General features: G+C 41.0%; 1 protein-coding gene across 1 annotated transcript in view; it reads left to right on the plus strand.

The window, feature by feature from the left end:
- Nucleotides 1-483: 483 nt before the first annotated feature.
- Nucleotides 484-19,251, plus strand: part of snta1 (syntrophin, alpha 1) — a 52,511-nt gene continuing 33,743 nt past the window's right edge. The window contains exons 1-2 of the mRNA XM_038695927.1: nt 484-825; nt 10,444-10,629. Of these exons, the coding sequence (XP_038551855.1) occupies nt 543-825; nt 10,444-10,629 (469 nt within the window). The 5' untranslated portion in view covers nt 484-542. The remainder of the gene's footprint in view (nt 826-10,443; nt 10,630-19,251) is intronic.

The following is a 19,251-nucleotide window of genomic DNA, read 5'->3' on the forward strand; positions in this document are numbered from 1 at the left end:
CTGTCAACAGAGTTAAAACTGAAGACGATTTGTGGATTTCAAGCCTGATATGAGCTCTATCAGATGGAAAGGCAAATCAGTAGCCTATCTCTGCCCTGGGAAGAACAATTGATTTTATTTTCTTTATGACAGAAAGCCTGTATATCAATGCTGTGATTTTGTGTCTGTTGGGCACATTGCAAATTAGAGCTGTGATCTGAGCCGGGGTGATTCGATGCGCTTGAAATAAATAAATAAAAGAATGAATCAAAACGTAATTATGTGTGACTCAGCCGCAAACAGTTCATTAATGGAGGGGCTGCACACGAAGCTCTTTGAACTTTGAGTGTGTGAGTTTGTGTGTCAACACCGTTGCTAATCGTATCAACCTCAATTAACTTTAGGCTACTTCTTACTACTGGATAAACCTCTTTGGAGGGGAGCAAAGTCTGGGGAGTGAGAGACGGACTTGTGTGTGCGTTAACCCCTACCCCAACCCCTCCACCCCTATCTCTTTACAGGACTGCCAGCCCGTCTAGAGTTATTCCAGGAATGCGTTGAACATGGCTGCCGCGATGAAGGCGCAGAAAACAGGACTGCTGGAGCTTCGACTGACCGTGGACCGCTGGATCCGGGTGCTGGGCACACTTAACGAGGATATGCTCACAATAAACCCCGGGGAGGGTGCCGAGGAGCCCGCGAAGCCCAACCCGAGTCCCGCCGGTGCTATCAACGGAGACCCCCCGAACCTTAGCTCGTCCCCGGTCCCGGAAACCATCACCAACGTCAAGCGCACCGTGCGAGTTACCAAGCAAGATGTTGGAGGACTTGGAATCAGTATCAAAGGTAAAACATTAAAACGGCTAACTTCATTAACGGCGAGTCAATGCCAGTTAACACAAGTTTTTGCTAGGAGTTTCAGTGCAGTTTCTGTCAACGAGGGCGAAAACACAACCGTCGACTTGTCAGTTAACTTCAAACTGACCGTTAAACACCTCCAATGTGCGATAAATTCCACTTGTCTAGGACGTTTTGTCAAGACCAGTTCTCATCCGTATTTTAACACACACTTGAAACGTTTAGGGCTTTTGCACATTTTTAAAAATAAATGACAGCTGTGATTATCTCAAGCCGTGCCTCACCTCAGCAGGGAACCATTTCAGTGTCTCAGAGTCAACGGAGATGCCAATTAGCTTCTGTCGTGTAACTTAACGTTAAGCTCACGTTTAGTACGTAACCGTGTGGCTTCGCACACAACCTTGCAAAATGGCGAAACTTAAACAAACTAACGTTAAAGAGACCAAGAAAAGCAGGAAAAGGGACGTTGTTTATGCTGCGTAGTACTCTTTTTGCTTTAAAGTTGCCGTGATACATGACTAAATCTTATGCTTCTTTCATCAAAAACAGATGAAAGTGAACTTAGACAAGTAAATTAGCAACAGAAGGTCTTTAGAAGACTCCAAACAGCAACCAAACGTGTATTAAATTATAATTACCAAACCTCAATTTTGTTCTGTATATTTTTCTGTTGAGTTCGTTATGGTTCCCTTAGACTTAACAAAGCCAGAGGATATACTGTTAAAATGAGAAACACCTACTTCCCAACATGTTATTAAACCAAGACAACCCAAAACACATCAACTTTTAGCAACTGTATGCAATTGTTTTATGTTCTAAAACTCATCTAATACCTCTATTTTAAGCCATATATCTGAAAGGTGCTTACACCTGCAATAAAAAAAGAATTATCCTGTCTCTGAAAGGTATGGCTATGAGTACTAATTAAGTACTATACAGGTGAAAGTGGAGTCACAGAAACAAGAGTAAATCAATGACTGTTTCTACGCAATATAAACTAGTTTGGTTGCCTAAAATATATTTTTTGCTGAGTAAGTTTCTCTTTGAATGAGCAAAGATAAGCAGCTCCAATGCATATTGCTGCTGCACAGTTACCTCTCAATGCAATATGGTTGTGACCTCTCCATATCTTACAAGCCAGGCTTACATACCTGTGCTGTGTACTGTGCAGCGGCTGATAAAAGCCTTTTCCTAGTCCTGTTTCTTCAACCTGCAGCAACAGGCTATTATCTCAGTAGTGATCTCAGTGGGAAGAAGACTTGGGAGGATTGAGCATTGGGAAGCTATGTAAATACAAAAGATAAAATGGATAGTGCTGTGATACTGCTGCAGTCTGAGCAATATTTTGATTTTATTTCTAGGAGGTGACCAACATTGTTTTCCAGTTTTGTTTAGCTCAAATTTGGTAGGCTCTTTGAGCAAGGGAGATTCAAACCCACGTCATTTCTTCACTCCTTTTACACTATGTGCTTGCTCTGTGGTACCCTTGGCATCACATTTGTAATTTAGTTACCTATTTTATCTTTAATCTGTGAACACACACATTAGGGTTCAATCTCCCTGGTTTAAACTAGACTTTTTGTGGGGTTGTGATGGTGACATTGTGATCTATGCCACTTATCTTGAGTATCTTGGTGATTATTGGATTGTAACAACAATAATATTGAATAATGGACCCGCATTCTGATATGTATGTGCATTGTGTTTAAACTTGCATGCATGTGAGTTAAAGCCTCCACTTCCTGACACCACCTGCAGTCTGCATGTTTTGGCAGGTTATCACTTGGCCATTGTCTGATGCAGGGTCGATTTGATTGACAACTGTGGACTCTCACTGTTGTCGCAAAGATGGCTCGTCATTGTTGCTGTTGGTGAAATGCTAATTTTAGTTCCCCCACGGCTGTCACCACCAACAACAACAAAGCGAGCCCCTAATGACATAAATGTAATGTCCATCTCTGTGGAAATGGGTGGCTTTGAAAATCAGACAGCATGTTATTAAAACAAAATCATAGCTGGGACCCTGCTGGCTTGTCACTGTTGTGATGCTAGTTGTTCAAAGGCAGCGAGGAAGAAAGGGAGGAAGGTGCAGCAGAGGGATAGAAAGAGAAAGGCAAAGGCACAAAGAGCAAGCCATAGATGAAACGGGACATGGTATAAACCAAATAGGTCAGATGAAAAGAAAGGGGGGGGAAAAGAGTGAAAAATAAAGAAATAGTGAAGTGTCAAAAAGAAACTAATGAAAGAACAGGGCAAAAGATGTTGTGGGCTAGCTGACACCGCATTCTGAACAGCTGAGAGGAGCAGCCCACAGCAGGCAGTTGTCATTGCACAAAGATGAAAGCTATGTGGCTAGGAGTGGAGTACTCCACTAGTGTTAATTTTAGGGAGCCCACCCCAGCTTGCAGGGAAGCATGGAGGCAGTCAACCTTTACTCTCACTGTCTAAATTTAAGAGGAGAGGCTAGGAAGTGAGGCTCCAAGTCTCTAGACAGGCCTGCTGGTCAGAGTGAAGTGTGCAGACCTGGGTCCAGCACTTTCTTTTCTGAGCGACTTAGGTGGCAGGTTGGTGTTGGTGTTTTCTTTTTAGAAGTTAAACCAACTGTGATCAATTGGTTAACCACACCACAGAAAACATTAATTGGGGTATAATAGCTTTGACATTGTTTAAATTGTCCCAATGTGCTCTGTCACACTTAGGCAGGACTTTGTGTGAGTTTAAACACTAGGATTTTTAGGGAAAATATTATGAAACCATGCTTTTAGGCCTCAAAACTTTAGTCACAGACCATCTCAGATTGCATAATAGACAATATTTTCTTCCGTTAACATGGCTCAGGTGCGGTGTTATGTAATATCTTTTTAATCTATTATTAAAAAGATATTCTCTCTGGCTGTGAATGTTCATCAGGAATATGTAACCACATTATTGTCTACATTTTTTGTTAAAAGAAATTTCTGTTGTTTGCTCCATTGTTGATTAGTGCTGCATGCAACTCACCTGATGAAGTATGTGTGTGTGTGAAGTTAAATGCTGATCATACTGAATTCTTTGAAAGGAGCATTGTCATAGCAAACACATTGTTAGCACAAAATTACCTAATTAGGTACATGTCAGCGTTATATAAACCAGCACCATTCATTTACATGTCATGTAATGGCTCCACCCCACCTCCACCACCGCCACACTCCTGTCAACTGAGAGACAGGCTGCCAGCTAGAGGGTGCTGAACTTGTATTTGACATGAAAAGTTGGACGAGGAAAGTTGGAATGGGAAAGAAATATGGGAGGATTTGGGAGGTTTGTGTTGGGGTGGCAGACATATTGATGATATTTTTCCTACAATATGTCAGGGATGTTTTTTCAGTTAGAGGTATTTCAGATCAAAAGGAAACCTAAAAGCATGCGGACAGATAAAGGTGGAAAGGGGTTACTGTGTACCAGGGTTGGACTATAAACAAAATTTGTCCCTGGCAATTTTCATCTAGGGCTGGATCATCCACATTATCCAGTCCATTGTAGGCCTACAGTTCGCCCTCAATTGCTGTGAGAGAAAGTTCCAAAGGGCATTTTTGCGTCATCTTACTCATCTCAGTTCATTTTAAATCCTATATGTTACCTGAAAACATTTTGCATTTTCTATTTAATGTGTATTTTATATTCAGAACTCTGCTCTTTCTGTTGGTTTAATTTTTATTATTTCCTGCTTGACCTCTAACATTACATGGATGGACAGATCCACTTGAAGTGGCTGGTAGAGGTGACGACGATTAGTTCTCACTTCTTCTTCTATAAATTATATAAATACCTGAAATGAATTGGAGCTATCCTTCCCAGTAGAGTAAGTAGTCTAGTGTTAAGTTTTAAAGACTTCATGCAAGCGATACAGACAATAAGTCTGTGGTTTGAGAAATGTTATTCACTAGAGTTGACATGGTGGTGCAGATTAAGGCAAAGGTAACCTGAAGTTTAGAGAAGCAAGTTGTGACTGGAAGGTATTCAAATTTAATCCTCGAACCAGCTGGGAAAGTTTGGATGGGGGCAGTGAGCAGGACACTGGCCTCACAGGACAGCAGAACTTTTTACTTGACATTCAGAACCACAGTTGTATTATTTGCTAGTAGTAACGTTGCAACTACTCTGCTACGGTAATGTAAATACACAGTCTGCATGCAGAGCCAAATAGTTTAGCTCACCTTACAAACCCAACAAAACAATCTCTCTTTATTACAAAGAATTGGATAAGAGTTCAGCTTTAAAAAATGTTTTCTACAAGGTAACGTATTTAGGAGATAATAGCCTGAAACTCAACAATAGTAAAGAGATGTTCTATTAGCTTTGGCCTACAAGGAGTGAGGTAGAAAAACAGGGAATCCAGTAACTCCAGCCCCTGAGTGGGGATTGTTGGTGTTTTTTCAGACGATGGCAGTTCAAGAATATGCAGACAGAAACCATTGGTTATTCTTAAGAATAGAGTCTGACCGATATGGGATTTTAAAGTCCAATATGAGTTTCTATATTTGAGGATTTTAAAATCCGATATGCTGATAACATAAAGATAATGTGGAGACCATACCAAGATACTATAACATAATGCAGTATAAAAATAAACTTTTTTTATTGTTAGAAATAGTACTTGGAACAAAAGTGCAGCTAAATATATTAAAATTTAGATAAAAGAACTGTCAATTCTTTTAAATTAAGAATGAAGACTTTTCTTTTTACCATTGCTTTTAATTAAATATTTACACGGTGAGAAATGAGTAGGTAATTGAGTGAAAAGATAATGAGAGTGAGATTGAACAGAGTGAAGGAAGTGGTCTTAAATCTCGCGCCTGAGTGATTTGCAGGAACCTCTGTCCACCTGTAAACGCGCAGGTGGGTCCAGAGTATAACCGGATCAAAGCGGCCTGTGGACAGACATGTCCTGGTTTCTCTGTAGTGTCCGAGGGTTTTTGGAGTTTCAGTGGACCCAAAGATTGCTATGGACCCGAGTACAGACTCGCTAGAGAGAGTAGATTAAGTGTACTTCTCTGTTTATTCTCTTTTCAAAATAATTGTAACTCAATTATTTGCTCAACCCCTCAGCCTGTGATTGTACACTGCACTGTAACTTTTATTATTCTTTTTAATTTCCCTGTTGCTTTTATGTTTTATGTAATGTGCTATACAAATAAACTTGCCTTGCCTTGCCTTGCCTAAATAAGAGTCAAATGTATAAAACAACAGAAAACATTTTTAAAACAAATAATTTGTTATAAATTATAGAGTACTACCACTAATGAACATTAAATTAAATATTGTGGGGGCCAGCGAAACAGAAACAATAAAAATACCAATATAGTACTACTACTAAAAAATAATTATAATAATACATATACATCTCTCATGTCATTGTTATCATAACAATGATAAACAGGGCTTTCCTACATAGGCAAATAATTATGTATATATTTTTTGTCATGCAGTAGTTATTACCTTACATATAATCTTCCACAATGACTCATTTCTACATCTAGTTTATCATCTGCACTCTGTTAATTCTATCCAAAGCTATGAGAAGCCATTTCCCAACCACATTCTGGCTCTTAAAAATGCTGTCTATGATACAACGGCACAGAGGAAACTCTGCCCTTGAATTAATCTATAATACTACATGGCTGTCTACAACGAGGACCTGCAGCTTTGAGATTTCACACTGACGTTTCACATTTGAAAGGTGAGATAAGTTAGATAACTTTTGTAGGCAGGAAGCAGTGTTAGATTCTTGTTCAGCTCTCAATTATTCAGATGTCCCCTCTGGTTTAATCATTTCTGACACTAAATGTAACTAAAGACAAGCAGCTTGCAGATATATTTACAATATGTTAAACACTATAATTTAACCACTCATTAATGTTAGTGCTTCTCCACTGATAAACATGGCTAATTTTGCAACGGTCAGCGTTAGCTGCTGTACGTGATGTTAAAAAATATTTCGAAGTAATAAATTAGAAATGAGAGGACCGGTCGATAGAACTACCACACTATTTCAGAAATAAATCTGCAATCACGTCTGTCAGCAGCATTGCCTCCAACACCCAACTACCGTAACATTAAACACACTGCTGTGACCCCGGAGAGGGGGATGAAAAACGGGAGGATTAGCAAGTCTGGTTTCCAAAGGCGAGAAGTGATGATTTTTTTTGTTGTTATTATTATTATTATTATATTATAAGTCATGTAGTTGGCGCGTCAAAAGACCAACTCACCGGGAACACTTGAGTGTGAGAGCTACTAGGAGCTACTCTTCGTAGCTCCGGTAGACTCTGGTCAGCTGATGTTTTGTTCTGTGTTCATGACCTGAGGGAAGGATCCAACTCTCTGTTCAATAGTCATATATCGGCTGTTATCAACGCCAGTGCAGATTAGGGCTGGGCAATATGGACCAAAAAGTCATATCCCGGTACTGTTAGGCTTATCGGTATTTTCTGCTAAATGGGCTTCAAAACAAAACCAATGTGGTAGCTAACAAATGACACCTCACTGGTATGTTCACTGTCACTTTAACTGGTCTGCTCTTGTAAAATATCCACTGTGTCAAAACTTGTAACGTAATAACTCTGTGTTTCTCTGAAAAATGCTACAATGTGTCGCCAAATATACCTGGACGGCCGTTAATATACATGGACTGCCCGCCGAAGTAAAGTCTATGTGGCTGTGTCTCCCTCCATGTTGTTGAGTAGACTTTGAGTAGACTTTGTGAGTAGATGGCTGCCTGCAGACACAGAGGGAGGGGCGAAGCTGTGCGGTGAGGGAGAGAAAGAGGAGCAAACGCTGGCAGGACTTTACGGAAACATTAATTAACTCACTATATCGGAATAAACTCCGTATTGACTAATTTTATATCTCTTTTGAAATTTTATCGGTATACCTCATTATACCAATATACCGCCCAGCCCTAATGCAGATATATCTGAAAGTAGCTTATATCGGCCGATAATAGCTGCAAAATGATAAATTGGTCGGGCTCTACTTAAGAATAATAAGGGCAATATAGGTCATAGTATTGGCTAGCGGTGTTGTGGCAAACACCATGTCTTACTTCTTGTTTGACAGTCACAGCTCCACTTCCACCTACAGCTGCATGCATACTGTGTGCTGTATTACTTGAACAGAGATAGAATATTGATGCTTTAAAGATTGGGTAAAGTATTCAAAGTGTATGGATTACTGTCCAGTGCAAGACATGTACTTTTCCTTTGCACTGTACAGAACTTTATTATCATGGGAAATTCTGCAAATTGTCTTTATCTCCCTGTGCCAAATTCCAATACTCTTATTATATTTAAAGATTCAAAACAGTCAGGTTCATGATTTTGGTAGGTAATGTGATGACATATATTAATGATAACACCACCGACTTCGCTGAAGGTTCCCCTTCACCTCATCTTCACTTCCTATCAGTGCATCATGATTCAGAGACTCAGTAAGTACAGGGCATCACCCCACCTCTAATACTCATGCAGTAAAAAATATATATATATATACTATAAACTAAACTATCTGATGCCACAGAGAGGTCAAGTAGCAGGTAAATCCCTCTTTCTCAAACTTGAACAGCATAGTGATTGCAGCATGGTAAAAGTCAGCTCAGCCCTGATTTTTTAAGAAACATGAATGAGTTAAATCCCAAGGAATCACCCAGAGGAAGCAACCTGTGGAAAATGTATTTGAAATTAATTAAATGTAATCCTCTTTTTAGATAATTTCTCTCCAGCCAGAGAAATTAGTCCAGAGTGTAGGCAGAGTTCAACTGCCAGCTGACATTAATTACGATATTTCTCATGAAGAGTGGAAGTCTCAAATATGAGGATTACAGTGGTTGGAATCAAAATATGTGTGGCATGCATGCTTTTGTACATCGAGTTACAGATACTTATCTGTTTCAGAGTTTTCTTATATTGTATAGCTAAGTTGGTTGCACTCTAAGTCTTTATATTATATTTCACTGGCATCTCCTGCACCGTTACATGCAAACCCCTACAGTCTAGTGTGAAGTTGACATTTGCACCCAGTGCCATAATCCACAGCCTTTAAAGAGGTGGTATTATGCTTTTAGGCTTTTTCCCTCTTCTTTATTGAGTTATATATCTTTTTTGTGCATGTAACAGGTTTGCAAAGTGAAAAAGCCCAAACGGAGTTCCCATCTCCCACAGAAAGCTCTGCTCTGAACCGCTTGAAAACAGCTTGTTTGTAGTCCAGCCCTTCACTTCCTTTACTTGTGACGTCACAATGAAAACGTCATAAAGCTTGCCAAGCGGCTCAGGCATGCCCTCAAACCAAGCTAGTCTGAGCGGAGGCCCTTTGGCTCGACTCGCCTTTGTTTGGGTTTCCATTGTAGAAATGTTTTACCTGCTTCCAGTTACTTTTTTTCATATCACCTCACCTCCGTCGAGGTTCCAAACCAGCTGAGGGATACTAAAATGTAACATGAAAACAGGACAGACTGCTGATTGGTAAGAGAGAATATTCTCTATTCACTGCATCGTCATTACGAGGCCAGCAACAGAAAGTTTTATATTTTACAGTTTTCATATGTAATTTCATCACTAAATCCACTTCTGAGAAGTTTTGAGGTGAGAAATCAGCTGTGTAGATTTCGAATATTGACAGTTTTACGAGAAGTGATGGTGGAACAAAAATGTGCTTGAATATTTTCGGAGTTGAGGAGTGGCTGCGGGGGAAGCCTGTGCCAACCCGCTGAAGGAGCGTGTGAGGCCGGCCAGCCGCCCGCTCACAGAGCTCTCTGCTCCCACCGTCACACAGACCGCTGCAGCAACATGGCAGAGGAAAACACAGCTGGAAGGTTTTCGTACCGCTTATCTGTCTTTAGATTCTGAGGAATGTTGAAACGTTTTAACTTAAAAAAAGAGAAAGCTGTGTGGATCGCTGGTGTGTGTGTTGCATTGAACATTACGTCGCAGCAGTTGTGTGTGGCGTCGCTATGACGACAAGCTACGTACTATCTCTGGCTACTATCTGCAATGGAAAATGGAGCAGAGCTGAGTAGAGTCGAGTCTATTTGCGCTATGGTAGCATTTTTCGGCAAGGCAGCATAGATCGTCAGAACACCGGCAACAGTTCAACGTTTAGTCCTAATGGTTAGATGTGGAACAATGATGTTGTGTGGTTGTGGACTGGTAATAACTTATACCATCTGTTAGGTTACGGTCTCAGTCTGAAGTGGCTTTGATTTGGATCACACTACCTTGTTTCTTACGACCCGCCCTTCTCTGCTTCTGATTGGCTAGTAGTCCTTACCTGGGAACTGCGCATGTGCAACTCCCAACAAAGATTTTGTACAAGTAAGATGCATCACTCTGTAGCTCAAGAGTGGAGCGTACAACACACAGGGTGAAAAGAGGAGCTGCTGCAATGTGCAGTATGAAAAATATGGTGTTTTTTGAAAATTAAACCATGTAAACCTGTTCTGGTACAACACCTAATTAAGATTTTGAACCTGAAAATTAGCATAATACCACCTCTTTAACAACACACAGTAGTTGTTAGTGTACTGGGGGGGAAAAGATGAAACAGCAACATTTTTCCCTTCTTGTCATGCAGGTGGAAAGGAGAACAAGATGCCAATCCTCATCTCCAAGATTTTTAAGGGCCTGGCAGCTGACCAGACAGAGGCTCTTTATGTTGGTGACGCCATATTGTCTGTCAATGGTTATGACTTACGAGAAGCCACACACGATGAGGCGGTGCAAGCGCTGAAGAAAACTGGCAAAGAAGTCATCCTTGAAGGTAAGATATTTTCTATTCAGAGAAAAAAATTAAACCCAACATTGACTCTTTTTTTTCTATGTCCAGTGAAGTCTTTCTTTCATTGTCCTTTCTATTTTGTCCCTGCTTTGCTGTTAAGACGTTCTGCAGTGACAGGAAACTAGGAGTTAGGGTTAGTTAACTGCAAGACACACTTGCAAACTATCACAACTGCACAAACAACACAATTGCACTAACTATCTCGGTTGCATGATAAAGAAGTACTTCATATTTCTTTAACAACATAATCCTCAGAGTAGAAGAGAAAAAAATTCCAGTCTTTCATGAGAAAGAGTACTTCTACCTACTCTGTCTTCACTCCACAGCTCCAAATAGAGACGTAGATGGAAGTCATGGGAACTTTTGATACTTGGATAGGTTTTGATAAATTTCATCTGCACTTTGGTTGATTTTTGCTTAAGGGCCATATATGACGAGCTGAGAGAGACGATCTGTTAAATCAGAGCTTTGATTATACTTCCTTGGAAACATCCAAATAATGAGTTGAACCGAAACAGCAAGAGGAAGCCAAAGACCAAATTCAATAATATTGTTGTGGCTCACACCTTTGAGAATCTCAGCGCGCTAATGAGCAGTCCTACAGAACTGAGAACTGTGGAGAACTTATAGGGTAAGTAGACTTCATAATATATCGTTTCAGCATCCTCATCGTTATGTGCCCATGTGCAATCGCAGGATGTGCGATGTCAAGCCAGTCAAATTAACTCAAACAAGAATAACATTGCAATATCAGTTTTTTCCAATATTGTGCCACCCTATCGTGCACGCACACAGACACACACACCAGTGCGGAGCAGAATGGGCTTCCGAAAAACATTAACAACTGCGCTGTCGTATAGCTACAGTTCCACAAAAAACAACATGAAAAATGTGTTACAGGCATCCAACCTTCTAGAGATGCCACAATACCAGAAATTTTGTAGTCTATACCTATACCAGTGAAATTACAAAATTCTCTATACCAAATTCGAGACTGTGTTAAAAAACAAACTAATTAATCCCATGTACTACAACATACACTCCTTTAATAAATGATAAGGTTCAGCTCAATAACTGGAGGGAAAAACTAAAAGAACCAGCAGAGGCTACATACACACAGAAGTACAGAACAGAAGTATAAAGCAAGAAGAAGTTATGAACATAGCAGTTGTTGCAGTTGCTTGCTATCCTATGTGGTAGGCTTGGCAATCAAATATGCGGTTTGGGTAAGACCTGCTGAGCATAAGAAGGTTTGCAGTGGAGTTAGCAGGTGTTTTCCTTCCTCTTGCTCATTTACATGAGCTACCAGAGCTGATGTACTGAAACGCTCTGTCCTCACCCAGAAAAAGACAACATACGTCAATAGTTGAATGGATTAAAACCACCAAATTTTACTTAATGAGTAACCTCTTGCGGCTGTGTGACGAAGTGCATGTGAAATTTGAGGGAAAACACCAGGTATACATGATAAATAAGCACAAAATTCCTATTTAGGAGGTGGTGGGGGACAAGGAGTTTGGTTCCCGTGGTAAAAAAAAACAAAAAAGGCCAACATTATTTTTTGTTAGCTAGCTAGTGTTAGCATTAATTTTGGGGGGGTTTAGTGTCAAGTGTTTATTTTTTAGCACTTTATGTTGCATCTTAGCTAGCTAGCAATAACCTTTTTATGTAGCGGTATCTAGCCAGCGTTGGCTACCGTTAGCGCTAACTATGTTACTATTAAATGCATTTATAGCCTCCAAAGCTCCTAACCCTTAAGCCTAATTCACGCTATGCGATTTTAAGCCCGATTAGCCGGTTGGTGAGCTTGGCGACCTTCAGGCTGTGATCGGGGGTAAATCAGCAATCGATCGGCAGCGGCCAACGTTGAAAGTCATGTAGTCTGCACGAGCCTTTACATCACAAGGGTGTGTGCCTAAACCATGATTGTATACATGTCGACTAGTTAACCCTGCTACCACATAGGCCTCCCTGTGTTGCAATGGGGGAACTAAAAAGAACACTTATATATTTAGTTTTTGGAGTCATTAAAACACTCATATAGGCTGTTTTGGAGACATCAACTATCGACCTATTCTGTCGTTTCTATATGAGGACATGTTGTCATTTTGTTGGATGCGTTTGACTGTACACATTTGCCTACCTCCAGCAGGTAATGCCCAAGACAGAATTCCCTTAGGGGACAATAAAGTTGATCTTATCTTATCTTATCTTAACATGGTTAATCAGAGATGTGATCTTTAGCTTTGTGGACAGGGAGAGGGATTTAAAACAATCTTTCCTTTTGCCAACTGATTGCATCACAGGAATTCTGCATCCTCCACCAACCTGACTTTAGGTCATTGGGTTGAATTATAAATTAACTCACTACAAATGCACTTAGTGTCTAAAGGCAAAGTTTGAGTGATGCTTTATACTTGATATTTCTATTTAAAAACAATATGGTTTTTATCAGGGACCATAAAACTTGATATTTTTTGCTTTTATTATTCTGTCTATTGATCTGTTCCCTGTGTGTCAAAGTTTGTGTTTTGAGAGAGCGCTCACCCACAGAGCCTAAACAGAGGCTAAGATTTTATGTTCAGTGATGTGAGTTGAGCAGATGCTTCAGACCTTAGGCGATCTCATCGTATACTTCCAGATGAAAACCTAGTGACTCCAAAAAGTCTCTTCAGGAACTGTGAGAATCAAAGTCTAGTATTTATGTATTTTCTAAACAAAGAAATGGGTTCTATAAACTGAAATAAGAATTACGTATGAAACTCTAAAACCAGAGTTACCAGTTTTCCATGTGACATTTCTGTGGGTTAACTTGCACAGTGGGCTAGCATCAGTAACTTCAGTCAGTGGAGCAGATACAGCGGGAGCCACAGCCAGGGGAAATCATTGCAAATCCTCCTGCCTTACTTGTCCACAGTCAGGCAGAAAAGTGTTGATATCAGACGGCTCAACCAGCGCTGCTCTGTGATCCGTCATGTCAGGAATCATTTCATGGGTTTCCCTTCCCCCTGAGGACCTGATAGAGGAGTGAAGAGATGAACGAGGCTTGGAGGCTCACTGAGGGGAGAGTGTTTGTGTGTGTGTGTGTGTGTGCGTGTGTGTGTGCGTGTGTATTTTTCTGATGTCCTTCAACTCCTGTTTGTGCGTGTATGCCTGTCTGACCCAGAGATTGCAGGACGCACATCTGTAGTGAGAAGCTTTGGAGTGTTTTTAATGGAACAGGGAGAATAAAATAAATATGTTTTTTGGTCAGCACTACAGGGCTATGAGCTTTTCTGCTGCATTTTTTAAGATTCCAATTTATTTAAACACTATTTGTGCATCATAAAAATACTTGTGAATACAAATGACATGAAGTTCAAGTACAATGCTTATTTTGGTTTTGGCATTTTATCAAGATACTCAGAAACAGTCAGAAACAAACTCCTTCTTGGCAACACTACAGTGTTAAAGGTCAGTGTAACAGTCTTTCTTATATGTGCATAGCAACAAACTGCTGTGCTTGAGGCAGTTTTTCATCGCTCCGTGTTATTCATAACACAGGCGGCCTTGACTGAGATCAAGGAAAAACTGCCTCCATCACATTAAAATATCTGGAATGTGTGAACAGTAATACTGGAATTTGTCAGATAAGTACTTTGACAACATTTAAGGGAGTTAAATTAGAGGTCTCACTGTCGTTCTGCGCTTGCAGAAGGATTTCAAATCAGGTAAAGAAATATTTTTAGTAGCCTGTATTAAACTGATTTCTGCTCACTTAGATTAAAGCCATTTTGATTGTTGCAGCAGCACAGCTCTGCTTCATACCTTTTGGCAGTTTGAAGCATGTTTTCAAGGATACTACCGGTATGTAATTCTTTCAGTGAGATTGTACTGGCTAAAAGGTTGTCTTCAAAATTGCTTTCATGCAAAAGATGAAAACATTAGATTATTATTTTGATAGGGGTTAAGGGTTTCCAGCTTTGCACATGTGGCACCCCATTGTTCACTTAATAGATTTTTAATAAATAATGTGATTTTATTGTCCCACACAGTTGCTTAGCAGCCAACAGAAGAAAGAGGTAGCACTGGGTAGCTCCAGGTGTGTGACTATGTGTAAAATCTTCCTGATTTTGCATTTCCCAAACATCTTACCATAAATAAGAATTTGGGCCAAGCCCATATGTCTGTCTGAAAAAAAAGAGACTTACTATATGTTCCTAATAGGATGCCCTCTGTTCCTCTTCCTGTGTTCCTTCAATGTGTATGTGCGAGAGAGGGACAGTAAACACCTGAGAGGGTCAGATAAATATAACAGACCAGATGAAACCATAAAACCTCAGCTGCCTTCATTTCCTTCCAATGACATTTACAGCCTGACTGTGTGTGTGGGTGGGTGTGTGGGTGTGTGTGTGGGTGTGTGGGTGGGTGTGTGGGTGGGTGTGTGTGTGGGTGTGTGTGTGGGTGGGTGGGTGTGTGTGTGGGTGGGTGGGGCAGAGAAAAGAAATGAGAGGTGCATAGGGCACGTCGACATTTTCCCAGTCCTACTCACCTTATTATCACACCATTCCATAGGGCGTTGCTGTCAAAATGAATTGGGAGATTTATCAATTCTGTAAAAATAATCTGCGTGACAACATGAAACAATTAGACATGGCGTAGTAGTGGTTGTGGAGCAAAAGTGCAACAAATGGGAAATGAAAAAGAAATGAAAAGAGACTGCAGACATATATGAAGCAGCTCTACAGGGACTGGATGAGCTACAATATGAAGCACTTGTCTTTGAACTGTCCCACTGGGATTATACCCTATTTTGATTTGACTCTCACTGAAAACGCATACATCATTGCCACCAGCTTGCCAGCCAAGACGAGGCGTGTTCCACTACTGTATGGAGAACTCACGGAAACAAGGAAAGTGTGTGTGTGTGTGTGTGTGTGTGTGTGTGTGTGTGTGAAAGAAAGAAAAGGTGGTGGGTAGGGATAGTTCACTAGTAAAACTGTTCCCTGGGAAACCAAGGTCTGACAGAAAAGCACACACAAATATAACCCCATACTACATATACACATAATTACACACATGAAAAAATAACACACGTGCACAAGGTCTAGCAGAGAGGAAGGATAGATAATAATACAGGTAACAAAGTGCTTTTCAATCAATCCAAAACATAAATAAATAAAGATAAAATAAGAGCAAAAAATAAGAATAGGCCTCACACAGTGGTTTATAATAATAATAATGAATATGGCCACAAGCGGCGATTTGTGGGTTCAGCCCTTTTTTTTTTCTTTTTTTTTTTTACATTGTTATGAAACATCATGGACATATAACATTATGGGATGTGCACCGCCCAAGCCTCGAGGGCTCTGCAGCGGGTGATTAAAGCTGCTCAGAAGATCATTGGTACCCATCTCCCGAGCATCAGTGATATCGGTGAGGTGAGGTACCGATGCAGAGCCCAAAGGATACTAAGGGACAGCACCCACCCAGCCACAGCCTGTTCACCCTGCTGCCTTCTGGGAAGAGAGATGAACGTTTCTGCTGCCACCAGACTGCAGAGCAGCTTTTTCCCCCAAGCTATCAGACTTTTAAGCTCAAATTGATCCTCAGCACTGCTCCACTGATTATAGTTTATTTCTGTTTACCATTTTTATAATTGCTTCTGTATTAATGTATATTGCCGTCTATGTAGCAGAAGGGAGTTACAATACTCAATGTCATTATATAACCTGTTATATTGTGTCAAAATCAATGTACCTACCTACAAGGTTGTTAATAAGTCATTATACAGCACAAGGCTGCATAATGAAATGAAATTTGTAGTTCTTTCATGCTACACACACAGCTTAATTAAGTGTAGGCCTATAATAAATTATAAATAAAATAAAATAAAACAATATATACAGTTATTTATATACTTACATACATATACATATACACCCCTGAACATTCCACAGTGCTTTTTTTGAATTTGCATCTGGGATGAATGTAAACAGCAGCAACCAGATGATAATATAAAAGTTTCATCTTCACAATAAACAGTCTGACATTTGTGAGTCCATCTTGACCTCGTTTGTGCACCCATCATCGATGTAAAACACACCTCCTCTCATCTTGCCAGGTTCTTGTGCTGACAGCTCGGAACATGGACCACCTGCTGAGTGCTTGAACCGGAATGTTGATGAGGCAGGTCTCTGTAACGATGTGGGCACAACAGTCTCTGAATTCCTTTGTCTGGTCCCATTTTATCCAGTCTGGCTCTTTAGGAGCATAATGAAAACCAAGCTGGGCCAGCATGGCTCCGCTCCTGGCTCTCTTTCCTCTCCTCTGAGCGATCACTGCACACGCCGTGGTGCTTGGTCCTATTGTTTGGGCCGGGTGGATTGTGGTCTGCTGCTCTTTAACCCCAAAAACCCTGTCGTCATCTTCTAATGACTGTACTTATGTCAGAGATAACGCATGTTTTGGCAATCTACAAGCGCTGCCAGTTGCCATAACAATCTACCTACCTAAACATATCCTGCTTTTATCTATACTGAACAAAATTATCAACGCAACACTTTTGTTTTTGCCCCCATTCATCATGAGCTGAACTCTAAGACTTTCTCTATGTATACAAAAGGCCTATTCCTCTCAAATATTGTCCGATTACAAGTTACCATTTTTAAAAGACAGCTTGAGAGGCATTTTAACTGGTAGACTGGTGGCACTGCACATTCAAACATGAGAACCAATCAAAAGCATCTGAATAGCATCAAACTTTCTAAACGGCTGTGGCTGGAAATGGCAAAGGAAGACCTGCAAATTAAAAAACAAAGTGAATATTATTTAACATATAGCCTAGCTTTCTACAGAAAATATTCAGATGTAACCCCCATTGTTATCATGAATATTTTCAACTGTACTAATTTAAGTACACATATTTCCTAGTAACTGTAATGGATTATAGTTACCTTTATTTTGTAATTAAAGGTCCAGTGTGTAATATTTCTGAGGCTCTATTGACAGAAATGCAATATAAGATCCATAACTATGTTTTCAGTGGTGTATAAAGACCTTACATAATGAACCATTATGTTTTTATTACCTTAGAATGAGACATTTATATCTACATAACCGCGGGCACCCCCTTCTATGAAGGTTGCTGTATTTTGTCTTCATGTTTCTACCGTAGCCCTCAACGAACAAACAGCGCTACAGAGCGGGTTTCGTCATCACGGCGTTCTTCTGGTAGTGTAGATGCCCGTCACTACATTGAATACCTACAAAGAAGAAGAGGAAATAATAATGTAAGCTACTTTGTTGAGTAGAGGCTTTTATTTTGAAGTGGGGGAGAAACGGAAGTTGTCGTGCTGTTCCGGTTCAACAGTGTGCAAGAGACGAAGAGAAAATAATAAAGATGTCCCGTCTTGGTTCAGACAACGGTACCTCCGTGTTGTTATTTTGGTAACCACATAAAACGTATAGGCGAACTAATAACCACTCGGTTACATTGGTGGCAGCGGTGGTCGCTTTGCTGTGACGTCCGCCGATGAAAAAGTGTATTTTGTGAGACTGTCGAGGTAGTTTGTGAAAGTTTCAGCTAGTTAGCTCATGTTAGCCACTGCTAACACGCACGTAGCTTCACTTTGTACAGTGTTCGGCTAGCACGAGTCGTGGAGTTCATGCCGCGGTTTCGCCATGCGGTTGTAGTAGGTAGCGAGGGTAGGCAGGAATTACATGCATGAAGACAATAACACACGGCAAGATGTGGAAGTGCGACGAGGACCCCCTGGACTGCAGAGAGCGGCGTAGGGAAAGGCCATTTGCAGGCAACGTGAGGATTGAACTGCCGCCGCCCTTCGCGGGAGAGGAAAAACAAAGCTTTCCCTGCTGGGCCATGCAATATGAGGTCTACGTCCACATGCTTCAGGTGAGAGTTTGGAATTATATGCAGCGGAAATAAGCAAGCTAGTTCAAGAAGCATTCCCTGGCTATGGTGACATAGCTCAGAAGGAGGAGAAATTTCGCAGGTTTCTGGCTGGACTTGATCCGACTTTGAGGGCCAAATGTAACGAACAGGGGGCTACTGATCTGGAAGAGGCTCTGGTCATTGCTGGCCATTGTGAAGTGGCCAGAGAGACGTTTAAGATGGACTATGTCAACACGCGTGTACAGCTGGGGGTGGTGCAGCTGCTATGGTGCATTCCATATCAGATGGAGGTGGTTTGTACAGAGCTATGGACAGACTTCATGAAGAAATGAGGGAGATGAGGATGGAAATGAGACATCTGGCAGAAGAAAATAACCGACTGAGATCCAGTGACGGGAGAGGCAGACTGAGAACCTCCTCACCGGGACGAGAAGGTCAGTGTCAGTGTGCTTGTGGGGAGCAGGGCTGCCAGTTATGTCGCCCCAGAGATGATCGGAGAGGGCGTTCACCTGACCGCGGCTGGCGTGAGAGCTGTGTGGGGTCCCGAGGAAAGGTGGGATGGCCGGGTGCCCTACAATACCCGAGCAGATGCTCAACACATTGGGCACCATAACCGCTACTCTGCACCTGGGAGGTGAATCTTGGCAGCAGGTGTTCTATGTGCTTAGAGTCCACACAAGCGGGACTATTAGGCCTGGACTTTCTCGCCT

The sequence above is a fragment of the Micropterus salmoides genome, unplaced genomic scaffold (assembly GCF_014851395.1).
Source record: "Micropterus salmoides isolate LMB-PRFRI ecotype aquatic unplaced genomic scaffold, ASM1485139v1 Ms_hic_scaffold_4, whole genome shotgun sequence".
Classification (NCBI taxonomy): Eukaryota; Metazoa; Chordata; class Actinopteri; order Centrarchiformes; family Centrarchidae; genus Micropterus; species Micropterus salmoides.